This window comes from Pangasianodon hypophthalmus, chromosome 17 (genome assembly GCF_027358585.1).
Source record: "Pangasianodon hypophthalmus isolate fPanHyp1 chromosome 17, fPanHyp1.pri, whole genome shotgun sequence".
Taxonomy (NCBI): Eukaryota; Metazoa; Chordata; class Actinopteri; order Siluriformes; family Pangasiidae; genus Pangasianodon; species Pangasianodon hypophthalmus.
The window spans coordinates 19848090-19864213 of NC_069726.1; the positions used below are offsets into that span (position 1 = coordinate 19848090).

Genomic DNA, 16124 nt, shown 5'->3' on the forward strand with positions numbered 1-16124 from the left:
ATGCCCTACCTTCCTCCCTTTAGAACCACCTGTGATGCACCGACTCTAGCTTCTATTTACATCCACTCCCAGAGCTACTCACCTCCACTCGCAAGGCATACACAGTTTCAGGAGGGGAGGGTGGGGTTGGTTGTGGGGGCAGGAAAACGCTTGTCTGTGTTTTTATTCATTACTGTTATTCATCTTGCAGGCAGCAGAGAGCGCTGAACGTGAGAAGCCTCCTATATGGGCCACATCTGCACAAACACCTGCACATGAAGAAGTTCATCAAGTAAAGGATGGGGGTGCCACGGCTTTCATATTGTACCACCATTTTCATATTGATCATCATTGAGATAAAGAGAAAAGACAGAAGACGAAAGACAGAAGACGAAAGACAGAAGACGAAAGACAGAAGTTGTTTAGATGAGGTATTTGCATATCAACCCAATTTTGGTTCTGTTTCGCAAGCATGAAGAGCGACAGTTCATGTTTTATGTTTACACACACACACACACACACACACACACACACACATGCACACCCACTCATCTAACTACAAACACTTATTTTTAGATACTCAACCCACAGGAAGTGAATTTAACAAGGTCACACACACACACACACACACACACATATGCACACACAGACACACATGAAGTATTATATGTATTTTCACACTCACACACCATAGCCACAAACTTCTGCAAACCAGTTCATCAGAAAAAAAAAAAAAAAAAAGAGGAACACGACAAAAGGAATGAAGACACAGAAGCCAAAAGAAGACATTGCCGGAGAGAAGAAGACAAACAAAGTCAGACAAAGTGAGAGAGAGGAAACATAAATAGAAGAGGAAAGACAGATACGATAGAGAGATAAAAGCAGAGAGCGAGAAACAGAAAAAGACAGGAAGACGCAGAGACTGTTGGACTGATGAATGATGGAGGGAGAAGTCAGAAAGAAAGGGATGCTCTATCAACAGCAGCAGCGCTTTGGCAAGGTAAGACGCAACTGCTAATAAAGCTTACGCTAGTTATAAAGCTCTTTTAGGTTAGTGTGTGTTGAAGAGTGGTAGAGTGTGTTCGTGATAGTGTGTGTTAGTGTTACACTGTGTTACAGTATTTTAGTGGGTTAGTGCGTGTTTTATAGTCTTCGTGTGTGTTAAAATATGTTATAGTGTTATTGTTAATGATGGACTTTAGAGAGCGCTACTTTGCGTCTGCACTGATAAGTGATGGGTGACCAGTAACTTCCTGTATAAGTGTGCAAGACAGAGCCACTATTTCAGGGACAACAAAAAGCGGCACTGGATGTGTAATTCTCACTATTATGCAAATAAGTTGTGATTGTTTTGATGAGTTTTGTTTAGATCCTGTAAATTTGTGGGAAAAATTCCAAGATCAGATCACATAAATCCCTCCAGTTTCCAAATATTTCTACTTTTTTTTTTTTTTTTTTTTAACTTTAAGCCTGATTACATTTGCATTTAATTACACATACATCTATGCAAAATTCATTTGGAATGTCTCTTTTACACCTCCTCAGAAATTAACTATATGTTTATGCATGGTGCCATACCAACGTAAAAATAGTGCTGGCAGGAAAAAACAAACTAGGGTTGTGTTTCAAATTGCATAATTATGTACTATTCTAGATAGTTATTGAGTAACACTGACCAGTTTTCCTATTTCGGGTAGTGTTTGAATTTAACCTCTCATGGAGCCTTCAAACCTACCTAAAGGTCTGTCATGCGTGCTGGATCTTCTAAATTAATAAATACTTTTAAATGCAAAGTCAGGGTTTTCGATTTGACACGTAGCTCAAGACAACAATCACGACGACAGCGGAAAGTTTTATGAGAGACAGAGCTTGTTAGTGTGTTTAAAACCTCTGCGCATGAAATCGCTAACATTTTACAGTTCGACTAGAAAACCTGACCTACCATCTAGTAGACATCGCTTTTAATCCCCCAGATATACATAAAGCAATTCCACAACATTAAGTGTAACTATTAAAGGATAAAAAGAATGATGTGTCATTCTATTGTAATTAATAAAAAATTGTAATCATCGGCAAACTGCTGAGGTATAAGAGGGAAAAGACAGTTCTGGGTGTGATGCTATAAGATCATGCCCTGTCGTATTTTATTCCTTCCTTAATAAGATGAGTAAAAAGTTATTTAAAAAGCAATAAGTAAAGTAATAAAGTGTGCGAAAAGATTGATTAATTCAGTGTAAAAGCTGCATTCATCTCCTCTACTATAAAAGAAAAGCAGCCCCAAAATCTTTTATAACAGCCTTTCCTGCACTATTTAATGATTTCCCTGGATTTATTGATCTGATTTTCATCTAATCATCTTTCCAGAGTTTAACAGGACAAATTTTGACTTAGTAGAGTCATCTGTGCTTTAATATGCTGATCCGTTGTTCCCTCATTTTTGTTCTTTCAAATCTCTTATTGATTCAGTATTCTATCATTTCTATAATGTCTATTATTACTATAATTCCGATTGGGTAATTATATTAAAGGATTCATTTTTGAAGAATCTTCATCTTTCTTCTACTAAAAATAAAAAAAAAGCAGAAGAAGAAGTACAGTCGTGGAAAACATGACTCATAAGTGTCTGTCGCTGTGCATAAACAGTCTGAGGACATGAGCCGTGTAAAACGTGTGAACCTTCACCCGCTCAGCACAGTTTGTCAATCTCAAGAGACGCTCTGAAGAGACGGTCTGAGTCAGTGAGAATAAACACTGCTACACAGTAACATATCAGATAGTATTGAGTGAGAATTCTGACAGTTTTGACCTTTTGGAATCACTGCTTTTATAGAAAAACCTCAGCTTTTATTAAAAGAAAAAAATAAACAATTCAAAAAGTTTCCTTTTGATTACTGAGGTTAAGGGTAGGGTCAGGTTTAGGTTTAGTGATAGCATTAATTTGCTGAATTATTAATGTCCAAGGAAGGTCCTCATAAGGATAGTAAGACAAACATGTGTGTGTGTGTGTGTGTGTGTGTGTGTTAGAAATGGAAGAAGGTATGGGCTGAAGCCGTAGCCAACAGCACACACAGCCTCTCCTGTCTGGAGCTCTTCGAGTTCAGCAAGTCCTCATTGAAGGAGAATAAAAAACGTGCCGAGGGTAAGAAGGTGATCGTGATGAGAGACTGCATCAAGATAACAGAGAGAGAAGCTGAGGGATGTCCAAAAGAATGCAGCACCTTCCTGCTTGAAACTGCAGACAGGACATACACATTCGCCTCTCCAACCTCAGAGCTACAGAGTTGGATCAAGGAGCTGTGCAATCTGGCATTTCCTGTACGTACACTCCCCTCACCCCCACACACACACACACAAACACAAACACACACACGATGAAGTGAATATTTTCATTAGAAGACTTTTTTTTTATATATATATATTTTCTGTTCAACACCAGAATGCTGTTGCTGTGCTACAGGCTTCTAGCTCTGATACTCATATTAGTGAAGAAATCTGATACTATAATCTGACTAACCGTAATTCATATGCATTAATATTCAGTACTGTATATTATTATTATTATTATTTTTATTGTTGCCTTTTTGGCTTTTTCAGTTGAATCAGGCTGAGTGTAGATCACAGAAGCAGGATCATCCTCAACCTGTAGAGATGCAGGAGAACACTCTTTATGGGACCACTGAGAGTGGTAAGACACACACACACACACACACACACACACATACACACACATACATGCGTGCACGTTTTTTTCCCTGTCCTTGTGAGGAGCTTCCACTGACATAATTATTGAATGCAGCTAATTAATGCTATGCTAAATCAAAATCTGTAACCAAAAGGAAACATTTTGGCTTATGAATGTTTAAATAATAGTTGCATGTTTTTTAAAAAAGCGGTTTTCCTCATGGGGACCAGCCAAATGTCCCCACAAGGTCAAAACAGAACCAGAGACAAAAGTCTGCACAACACAGTTCTTGCCAGGTCTTAAAAACCAGCATGAGTGTACTTAAATGCCATCTTTATCAACTTTATTGCTGCAAAATATTGTTTATAATGAAAAAAAAAAAAAATCAGACAGAAACTCGAACACACCTAAGCACTAAGTAAAGTATTACCTCTTGGCAGGGGTGTGAAAGCTGTTTAGATGAAGATGTTCTGTGATAAAGGATGTGGTAGACTCAGAGTTGAATTTATTTCAGACTGCCTTATTTTTGTACAGAGGAGCTTCCGTTATTATGATCTAAAACCTTTTATCTTTGGGTGGACAAAAGCAATAAAAAGATAAAATACAATAAAATAAATACAATAAAATACAATAAAAAGAAAGTGGTAGTTATAATTTTAGAACAGGAGTGAAATGCTAATAAAGTAATGACACAGTGAGCTAAGAAGTAAAGGAAACATATTATTATTAAAAGTGTCATTTTATTAATAACTGACAAAACCATTAAATAAAAAACTAGGGCACAAAAAAAAAAAAAACTAGGGCACAAACAAGTCGCTAGGCAGTTGCTAATAGTTGTTGGTTAGCATTAGTTTGTTCATACTGGCAAAAACCACTTTTGCAATTAAGTGACTTAGAAATACTGGCCCAAGAAGTACATCATCTGGGGATTTAATATGTAATCAAATCCTCTTTTAAAGAGGAACACCAAGACTTTATTGTCATCATACCTTACAGCATGATTAAAAAAAAAAATCTTCTCAATTCTCTTTCTGGTGCAAAATGATGTCCATAAAAGTACACCAGACACACAGTCACGGCGAGTCCAGGACTGTGTTAAAAAATTCATACTATGCGTGCTACTCGTACTAAATTACACCATTTCCTGTGGGTGACTTCTCTCTCTTTAAATAAGGAGTTGATTACATATTAAACGCACGGCTGATGGCAAGTATTCATGCTTTTGTACTGACTTTTACTGAAAGTTGCAGTACGAATGAACAAAGGCCCCATGACCCAATATTCTTCTGCTTTTCAAATGTACATGAAGAAAAAAAGCAAACACAAAACAAAGTAATTCCTGTTATTATTTGTTACAGCAGCTATAAACAGACCTTCCCTCACCAGCTTCTAATTGTATCTCCTGAAGTTAATGTTACTGTGTTACATATGATTCTCCTTGCAGATGGAACTATTGTCAGAGCTATTGTTATAGAAAATTTAGCAACATCTTCTGGCCAATCAGATTTGAGAATTCAACAGCGCTGCAGTTAATAACTGATGAAGTATTAAGAGCTCTTAGTGGTGCACTTCTCTCTCATAGATACCTAAGGCCAATACTCGCATTAGTGAACTTGTGTGTGTGTGTGTGTGTGTGTGTGTGCGTCATCATTTTCACTTTCAGATCCTCAGGTCTGAGACATTGGGCCACAGGTGTCTGAACTTTATTCCATTAAAACTGGGTGGTGTGTTTTCCCTGTTCTCAGCCGTGTGTGTTTGCCACGTATCTCAAGTCGAATCGAAAAATAGATCTGACTTTCCCTTCCTTATGGGGTGAACACACTCTGTGGCATGAGGACAGTCTTTGGATGCTCTGAGGCATTCAAGCTCACATGTGATGAGTGAATTAAAAATGAAGCAGCTCAATATCAGTCCTGCGAGAATGGAAAGACAAAGACGTTTTTTTTTTTTTTTCTTTTTTGTAAACGGGCTCTTTATGTGCAGCAGCATGCGAAATCGTCAAAAGAAAGTGAAGCCAATTTGTGGGTGCGACAGCTACAAGTTATGGAGACAGACAGAGAGAGAAAGAGAGAGATTTATGCACCGCAAGAAAAAGGAAGAAGGAAAACGAAGGCACGAAACTCAGTGAGTTGTAGTGCACTATACGAAGATAAAAGACCATAAATGGATGAAGCACTTATTGAATGATGAATGAACCAGAACTTTTAAGAAATAAAGCATCAACCGCTGGACACTTTTTGTTTAACATAGCAAAGAGGACAAAGCCATCAGAGTTCACCTCAGGTGTAAAAATAAAATTTGTGACTGCCGTTTAGAGTGGGATGTTATTCCTCTGGAGGCTGTTCTGCAGTTCAGTGACGTGATGTACCTTGCTGTGATCTTTCACCTCCATATACTACAACCTACTTGTACTAAATCAGATGTATTCAATCTGATATGGCTGCAGGTTTTCATTCCAACCAGTCAGGAGTCACAGCTGATTCCACCTGTTTAATCTGCTCATCTTTGCCCTCAATCAATTATCATGTGTTGCTGCTGCTTGGTTGGAATAAAAGCCTGCAGTCACAATGGCCCTTTGCGGATAAGATGGATGACCCTTGCACTACGGAGTCAAGTATAAAGTGCATAATGCAATTTGGAACAGTCGTGATGGAAAGGGATTGAGGTTCAATGTAAGACACTTTTACCTTTGCAGCAGGGATGAAAAATAATATTTCTGTCCAGACAGACTTACTAAGGAAAGTGAATTGAGACTGTTTATCGCTGCACTATGATGTGTTAATTGGACTCAGTAGTGGGTGTCTGTTTTCACTTTGAAAAATTATTAAGGAAGTGAAAAGCAGCTTTACAGCACAAATTAATTTCACACCTTAAAGTACCATCCTTAATTTATGTGTTCCTCACAGACTGGTGAGGAGGGTTACTGTGATAATCAGTACAAAGTGTACAAATGTTAAAATAGGGTGCTTTCACATATGCAGTGTTTAGTCTGTTTGAATCGAAATGATGGCGTATTCCTTTAAGGCTCTAGGCTAAAAAGCTGCCACTGTTGGGCCCTTGAGCGAGGCTTTTAACCTTCAGATTGGTGTATCACATCTGACACTGTGCCCTGATCCCATCTTCTGTCCAAACTGGGATATGTGGAGACAACGCCGTCTATCTTTTCAATCCCTGTTGAATTCTCCCCTGTCAATCACAGAGTCACTAGCCAATCATGAGCATCTGTACAGTGCTTTCCTCCGAGTGTGTTACTCTGCCCTGTGGTGCAGCAGTTTGAAAAAGGATGTTTGGCTGATTTCACACTCCACGCTTCATGCTTTTCCAGTTCCTTGGTAACAAGACAAGCTGCATTTTTTATATTTTTTTTTGCTTCATTGAATTCATCAGAGAGAAAAAAGAGACCGGTAAGGGAACAACTGTTTATAGGTGCGATAACATAAGTGATAACAGGAACTAACTTCTTTTCGCATATGTTCCATTACATTAAATCAACTCAAGTCAAGTCAAATTTATTTATATAGCACATTTAAAACAATACGAGTGCTGACCAAAGGGCATAACAGAAAAAAAGTACATTAAAATGGTAACATAAAATATAGTTAAAAATGAAAATAAATATATAAGCAAATATTTGCTATAAGGAAAAAAAAAGATACTGTATGACCAAGACCAGAAAATAAATAGCTAAACAGTGGCAAAAAAGGGGCAAATTATAAATAAGCCTGAGAGAAAAGATAAGTTTTAAGGGACGATTTAAATGAGTTAAATTCAATGTAACTATAAACAGTTAATAAGGTGTGAAAATGTCATTCACTAATAAATAAAAACATGTAACAGTTGGGAAATTGTTGTGGTATAAGACCAATAACACACTGGTTATAGGAGAATAATTCACTTCGGGGTAGTAACAGTAACTCCACCCCTTGATAATTATTTTTCCTATAACAGCATTCCACCGAGTGTTTTATTCCTTACATACATAACACATAAGTGATTTTCAGCAAACGCTTAATAGAATGCCTAAGGATCAGGCCGTATTATATCAGCTACCTAAATGTAAGCAAGCAGAAGACTTCTGGCGATCTATGCAAATAAATGTTGATAAACAGTATAGAAAATGTTAGCTAAGAAACAAGCAGTTAATGCATTACACAGCATCCAGGCATATATTATGTTCCAATGACACTATTGCTCGTAGTATGTTATTCCTTACCTAATGCATGATGGAAAGGAAGAGGTGATGCTACTGGTGTTCAAAATGGAAATAAATGGTGGCTTGTCAGCCATTAAACCAGATGTTAATATCTGTTGCCATATTTCATGTGTATGAATCAACAAGATCAGGGGAAGCAGTGTTGCCAACTTAGAGACTCAGTTACTACCTTTGGTGACTTTTTTGAGCAGACGTTAGTGACTGTGCTTCACTCAATATGACTCTATAACTGCTGGTTATACAAGTCCAGAGAGTCATTTGACTCAGCACCAGTGTGTAAAGCCTGACTGAGCTGATGGCACGAGATGATGTTCCAACTGACCAATCACTAAATCACCATTGTTCCCAATGACCAATAACTGATCACTGTTGTTTGTCCCACCCATGCACTGCCTTTGTCTTTTTAAACTATATTCTTAGACATTTGTTTGTGGACAGCTGACCATCACACCCATATGTGCTTTTTGAACATCCAATTCCAGCTCATTTAACCACAAGAGCATTAGTGAGGTCAGGCACTGATGTTGGGTGAGGAGGCCTGGGGTGCAGTAGACATTCCAGTTCATTCCAAAGGTGTTCAGTGGGGTTGAGGTCAGGGATCTGTGCAGGACACTCGAGTTCTTCCACAGCAACCTTGGCAATCCATGTCTTCATGGAGCTTGCTTTATGTACAGGGGCATCATCATGAAGGGACAGGTTTGGGCCTCTTAGTTCCAGTGAAGGGAAATCGTAAAGCTACAGCATACAAAGACATTCTGTACAATTCTGTGTTTCCAACTTTGTGGCAACAGTTTGGGGAAGAATCACATATGGGGGTGATGGTCAGGTGTCCACATACTTTTGGCCATATAGTGTATTTACAGTCATTAAAATTTAAATGAATGATTCCATCAGTAACCATTTCCATCATGTCTATTTTACAAACACTCACTACCACTGCTTCATTATGCCTGCGTTCTTCATAAAAGATATAGCGTTTTGTAAAAGTATAAAATGATACTTTGTGATGCCATGACCAAAGATGAGTTCTTTCTATAAGAAATAAGTCTTCCTTTTTCATATACCCTAATTTCTATTCATCATAATATGCAAATGATGATGAAACTGTGAATATGACCATTAGTCTATCACATGATCTGGTGACTTCTAGCAACTTTTTGAGCATGCTTTAACTACTTTTCATTGCGGCTCATTACACAAAAGTTGGGAAATTAAGCACCAGGGCTTCGCCTAAGTAAATATAAAGTTGGCTCAATCTAGAGAAGAAAACGTTCTACAGTCAAGAATTATCTGAATGCATTTGAAACAAAAGACACACAGAAGTGCCACTTCCTTCCTTGTTGGTTTGAAAGAGTATGCTACTCAAGCAGAAAATAGCACACACAACCACAGAACAGACTTTATTTAGAGTCAGTTCAATCACTCTCCCAAAACCAGATATCCAGCACAAGAGAGGTCTTGTCTCAGACGTCTGCTTTGGGTGAGACTGAAATTTCACTGACAAAACGCAATTACAGTTCACATCTCACACTGCTGTCTTTACTATGCAAAATGACTTTAGTCAATTATTTACACTCTGCTCCTCAAATGTCTGCCGTAAACAGACCTGTGGTTTCCTCATAGCAGTCTCATAGCAACACTGTTTTCTACTGTACCCTTGACGACCTGAGATCATTGAGAGGCTTCTTAATCATTGATTTGACAATTGGTACTGATTAACATAATTACACTGTCAGACAGAACACACTGTTAACACTGTACACATACAAAATACACAGTCATATCCAAAAGTTTCAGTCTACTTCATTTCACCGGGTATCAAAAAGATACAAATCTTCACTTAATTGATCTATATTCTTTTTGAATATATTTGCAACCCTTTCTATAAATGTCATTCATATCATGTTATAATGCATTCCTAATAAGGAAGAAATGATACATATATACAGTATATATCATATATATTATATACAGTTAGAATTAACTATGAATTCAATAAACTTTATAGCCATCTTTATAAGCATTATGAATTGCACTTTAAGTAGGGGTCATAACATATATCACTAATACAGAAGAAACCAGGTTCTTCTACTCCAACCTTGGCAAACCATGTCTTCATGGAGCTCGCTTTGTGCACAGGGGCATTGTCATGCTGGAACAGGTTTGGGCCTCTTAGTTCCAGTGAAGGGAAATTATAATTCTACAGCATACAAAGATATTCTATACAATTCTGTGCTTCCAACTTTATGATAACAGTTTGGGGAAGAACCTCATATGGGTGTGATGGTCAGGTGTCCACATACTTTTGGCCATATAGTGTATTTTTCACCAGAATGAAAGTCAGTTTTCTCCCCTTTCAATTTGGGGGACTAAAACGCTAGAACTTTACCTGTGATTGAGATACATGTAAAAGAGGAACACACTTCAGTTCAGGAAAGCCTGTTATTTTCGCAACTGTATATACCTATATATAGAAGGTGTGAAAATGACACACTGCGAAGGGTTTCCCAGGCTAGCACACATTTTAGCATTGTTAGAATACAGATGAAATTTCTAAATATGGAACTGATATACAAATACAGACGCAAGGCCAGAATCTTCACTCGCTATGTGTATGCAGAATGCATTTTCTGATGGAAAAATAAACACTATGACACACTGACATTTCTGGACTAAAATATAGTCACCAGATAGATTTTTTTATAACATCACTAACACCTCGTGACTTGAGCGTGTTTCGTTGTCTGCCAGTCAAATGGCCTCTTCCTGTTAAAGTAGGTGGTTTTTAGCCACTCTAGTGATAGCTAAAACTTCAGACTACATGAAACAGCCGTTATCATTTCAGTGGAAATGTCTGTAAATTTCTTTAGAAGAAGAAGTCTTTAGGACACGCTAATTATCCCGAAATCGGGAACAATCATCGGCATTCTCGTTCAGTGACTTCTCCTTCAATATCGCCACATATCATTTAAGAAATATCATATGAGAAAACTGTATTAGTTTTAGAGAACAGATAAAATAAACATGTCGTTCATGCCTCTATGTTTTATGTCAGTGGAAATAAATAAATATGCATTTTAAAGCCATGGTGCTTCTGAATGTTGACAGCTGCACCATGTGGAAAGCTCAAAGCCATTTACGTCAAAATGTGCACACATATGTATATAAAGTGGGTTTGACAACAATTTTGCTGTAATCAAAGACAGCATCAGAGTGAAGCTGTCTTAAAATGGATAGAGAAAAAAAAAACCCTGCTGCTGAGCACCAGAGGATGAAATTAAAGAGCCGTGCAAAGGAGGAGAAAAATGCTTCCAGTGAAAAAGCGGGCACCTGATTGAAGTGAAATCTTTTGCAGAGAAATCGTCTCTTTCCGTCTCTCTCTCTCTCTCTCTCTCTCTCTCTCTCTCTCTCTTTCTCCGGGCGCAAAGGATTGTGGGCAAAAAGCACGACAGGTGCAGACTCTGCCACAGCCTGATTATCTTTTCAGCCATGTTTGGCACAAGGGCTGTGCATAACCGCGTGTCCGGATCTGCTGTCTGCAGGAACAACAGCGCTGAAAAACACCTGGGATGATAGGCACATGTGTTTCATTCAGAATGGCACAGGAAAGGAAAAGTACAGGGAAAGGAAAAGTACAGGGAAAGGACAGGAAAGGAAAGGAAAGAAGACAGGAAAAATAACAAAGGGAAACAGGAAAGGAAAGGAAACAAAGGACAGAACAGGAAAGGAAATGAAAGGAAAACAGGAAAGATAAAGCAAAGAAACAGGAAAACGAAAAGCAAAGGAAAGGAAAGGAATGGTTAGGAAAGGAAATTAGAGGAAAGAAAAAGGAAGGGGCATGGTAGAAAAGGAAATTAAAGAAAAGTAATGGAAACAGCAAAAAAAACAGCAAAGGAAACAGGAAAAGGAAAGCAAAAAGTAAAAAAAAAAAGGAAAGGAAAGGAATGGAAAGGATAGGATAGGATAGGAAATAACAGAAGCAGGTAACACATTTTTGCTTGTACACTATGGAGTACAAAAGCCTAGCTCAAACACAGCATGTATCCTTAGTTTTAGCAATGTCCTTTTTAACTGTGGAATAAAATTCTGTTATATTTTAGAGAGCTAATCTCCTTAGCACACTCTGTCCCCCCACCCCACTGACGTCTTGTTTTATGAGCTAGCTAACATGTATAATTCGACAAGCAAATCTGCTCTGCTAGCAACCACTAGCAATGTGTTGTTCGCTATCATCATTATATTTTAATCAGTGTATTTTGTTTTTATCTGCATCTATAGTGAAAATTAAAGTTCTATTTTCTTGATTTTGTGTAGTTCGGGATTTCCTGGTAATTGCTGTGTCGACGGAGGCAACATTACGCTGTAAGCTGTATGGAGAATACTTTCTCACACCACAACATGACTCGTTACTCCTAAAGAACCACAAAACAAAGCAGGTTCTCCTCACATGGCCTTATCGCTTCGTCAGGAAATTTGGTCAAGACATGGTAAGCTAGTAAAGAATTTCTCTTTCACATTTAGGTTTTGGTTTGGTAAAAATGACAGAGTACTCCTTGTTAAATGTGTGTATCTCTTTCAGTATTTTTTTTTTTCATTTTGCTACATTCATGGCTTTTTCTACAGGAAGAATTTTGATCCCCTAAAAATGCTCTATTTCTGTTCTTGCTCCTTAGCTGTCTTTTAACTTCGAAGCAGGTCGCAGGTGTGAGTCTGGCGAAGGCTACTTTGAATTCGCCACGAGTCATAGTGATCGTCTCTTCACAATCATCAGTGATGCTCTCAAGAAACTTCCAAAGATGGAAACATCCGGAACAAGACCCAAAGAGCAGCAGATTCCCCAGAATTCCCAGCAATCCCACACACCTCCGGCACAGACGAAGCATCCGAAGAAAAAACTGACCACAAGCTTTTCGCTGAACTCCATCAACTTGAGTGATATTCCCAGCAAAGACAGCCAAGTGAAGAGCATCGACAGCACTCCTCCTCTCTCGAGTAACGTCCAAGATCCAGTTTATGCTATGATTACCAGACCAAAATTACACATGAAGAGCACCAAGGATTACCAACAGTTTGGCCCACTTCCTGATTTTGTCACCCTCTCTGAGGACATTTCCGGTGTCCTAGAAGAGGAAGATCAGATGAACCCAGAGCAATTAGCCATCCATACTAAATTTAAGGACTACGAAGATGAAACAGTCTACTCAGAAGTGAAAAATTTTGATGATTATGGGAGCAAGAATGAAACTGTTGACAACACAGTAGACGCGTATTTCTACGAACCTCAATCCCACAATCTAACTGTCTGCTCAGACCTCAAAGACTCTCGTGCTGTAGGTTTCAACAAAGACTATAAGAACCAACAATTTGTTCCACAGTCTAATTTCCTAAAGCTTTCTAAGGACATATCCTGCATCAAAGGCGAAGAAGAGCAGCTGGACATGTCAATGGAGCGGTTAGCCATCCATCATACACCTAATGTCTATGGAGCAGAAGGCATGTACTCACAAGGAACGGATTGTTATGATGATTATGGGAACAATGAGGAATTTGTGGACAATGTAGAAGATCTTGAATATTTCTACCCACCTCCTGCATCTGACACACACTTCAGAAATAGCCCCTCCAACCTTGAGGACTCTCAAGCTGACGGATTTTCCACCTATGATAATTTACCCAAAAGACTATAATCTACTCTGCGATTGTTTTGTGTTGGTCCTTTAAAAATTCTATAAATTTTTATGCATTTTCTATGTCTACAGACAAGTGATAAAACTGCCCCCCACAGCATAACAGATCCATTGAACCCCCTACTGTAGGACTCAAACATTCAGGCCTGAACTGTTCTGTTGGTCTGTGTGACAGATTCACTCATCCACTTGTCAAGAATATGGCAAAAGATGTCTTATGTGACCATATCACTTTCACATCTCTGTAGACCCAGGACTGTGGTTTTAAAGTTCCACTAAAGAACACTGAAAACTAATTTGCTGTAGAGTGCTTTTTTTTCACCTCTAGAACTTTGAGATGGTTGGCTCTAGATCCCTGATGATCAAATTAGCAATCAGAGTTCTGGCGAGTGCTATTCAGCATCGATTATTGACTTCACAACCTTCGTCATTGGTTACACTGATGATGACTGAAGATCAGTTCCATCTCTAAAGCCATGATGATCCCCACCAGAGGCCTGGTCTATTGATGGTGGCAGAGTGCTGGTGATCTCCTTTTCTTGACTTCTTCTTGACTGACTCTTGATTTGTGACGATGGATTCCAGAGTCTTGGTTATTGCCCACACAGCCCTGATGATCATCTCCAAGTCTTTGATGATTGGTTACATGTCCAGATCCTCAGTGACGGGCTGGAGAGTTAATGGTGGGATTAATGATGATTGCTCCAAAGCTCTGATGATTGGCTCCAGAACACTGACAATCTGTTCCAGACCACTGACAAGTGACATGGCAGTAGCGGCCTAATGATTGACTCTAGAACCCTGTGCATCGATCACAGAGTTTTCATAATCACTTTGTGAGCCCTAATGATGGGCTCCAGAGTGCTGATCATTGGCACTACAGAACCTTGATCATCAGTTACAGTGCATTCTAGATAATCAGGTTTCGATAATGAGTTTTGATGCTCATTTCCAGATCCATAATGAACCAGACAATTGATTATTGACTACACTGATCAGCAATTCCAGAACACTGATGATCAAAACTAAGGGGCTGAGGATCAAATCCAGAGTTTTGAAGATCATCTCCAGATCCATGATGATTAGTTTCAGAGTGTTGGTAATTTGCCTGATAGATTAGACTGGCAGTGGAGTGATAATAATTGAGCTGAAAACAGGACACATTACAAGTTCAGATTTGTGCACAATAATTTCAAAACAATTTGGAAGTGTACTCATATATATGGTTTATCATCATCATTTCTCTTCTCACTATTAAGTCATGTAACAACTTTGGCTCATTGTTTCATCTTTATCACATTCCAACTAATGTACATGTGAGGGGCTTTTTATCAGGTAGTTTCTCTGTTCCGTAGCTAGTTTAAACAATAAAAAAAATCAGGTATAAGGTTGATCTGTTGATCTTTTCTAAAATGAAAATATCAACCTTGCCATTTTTAAAAGGCCTAAGAGTTTGCTTTCAGAATATTAACATGCACTTTATTGTGCAACCTGTAGAGGGCAATATCTCTCTCCTGATGCATTATGGAGCAATAAGTTGTGAAGTAATTCTGAATACTGAATGGTGCATTTAGGGACTAAATTACCGAAGAATGATGCATTAGACACGATTCAGCAGAGACACAGACCACGCAGAGTGGCTGTTATTTTTGTGAGTTGCTCATAAATGGCACTTTCCAATAGTAATAAAATATATAAAAGGTATGATTTGGTTACTCATGTATATATAACATACATAAATTCTATTTGAACAAGGTTGAGGTTCTTATTTCAGTATAAGCTGCTGTATATCATAAAAACAAATCAAATTATTATAATGCAGGCTTTTATGGTAGCACCAGCATATTTACACAATGTATTTTGCAAGATACAAAAAGCAAAAGCGTAGGATAAAGACAGTAAGTAAGTAGAAGAAGAGATACAGCAGGTGTATATTTATACAGGACTGTTCCAATGACAGATTTGAGTGTTTAAATGCTCTTGACACCAGTTACACTGGGTATGGAGACTGCATCATATACTGAGTTGACTTTACTGTTATTTTAACGTATAGTATTTCCTAATGCAAAGTTGTAAAATCCCAAAACCCAAATATGGAAGTGGGTTTAAAGCATTTTCTATTTGAGTATTAACTCTGTAAAATGATGTACAGTACCAGGAACTGTATTGCAATTAAAATAAGAGAAGCCCTTGTTATAGACTTGAGTAATCTGAGTTTTTCTTCTTGTCAGTTTCAAGATTAACTCATGACCCAGAATAAGTGCAGTACTTTTATTGGGATAATACTGATACATAAAGAAACTTCTTTGGCAAATGCTGTGAAATTTGGCCATGGCCTAGATGGCAAATAAGCTAAAGATACCAAGACCGTTTTGTCACCGGTAAGAAAGTGGACACAGGGTATGTTATTTTCTCTAGCTCTCCATCAGCAAGCACACTGAAAGGCTGAGGACGGTTGGTGTTGTCCTTGAATGTTTCACTGGGGGCTTTGAAAAGAAGACGTCCCCAGTAAACATCATTCCAACATATTTCAAAAGGGATCTGCTCAATGATCTTTATTAAA

The 16124-nt window shown here is 38.2% G+C and overlaps 1 protein-coding gene across 1 annotated transcript; it reads left to right on the forward strand.

Annotated features, from left to right (window-relative positions):
* The first annotated feature begins 268 nt into the window (after positions 1 to 268).
* LOC113543930 (docking protein 3) lies at positions 269 to 15759 on the forward strand. The gene is made up of 5 exons (XM_026942462.3): positions 269 to 979; positions 3004 to 3294; positions 3574 to 3664; positions 12189 to 12361; positions 12548 to 15759. Exons 1-5 carry the CDS (start codon positions 917 to 919, stop codon positions 13559 to 13561), a joined length of 1632 nt encoding a protein of 543 aa, XP_026798263.2. The 5' UTR covers positions 269 to 916; the 3' UTR covers positions 13562 to 15759.
* Positions 15760 to 16124: the final 365 nt, after the last annotated feature.

Bases quoted from the DNA above. Each gene is read 5' to 3' on its own strand.
- LOC113543930 (XM_026942462.3), top strand. From the start codon at position 917: ATGATGGAGGGAGAAGTCAGAAAGAAAGGGATGCTCTATCAACAGCAG. The intron at 980-3,003 runs GTAAGACGCAAC...TGTGTGTGTTAG, and splicing joins AGCAGCAGCGCTTTGGCAAG to AAATGGAAGAAGGTATGGGC. The intron at 12,362-12,547 runs GTAAGCTAGTAA...CTTGCTCCTTAG, and splicing joins GGAAATTTGGTCAAGACATG to CTGTCTTTTAACTTCGAAGC.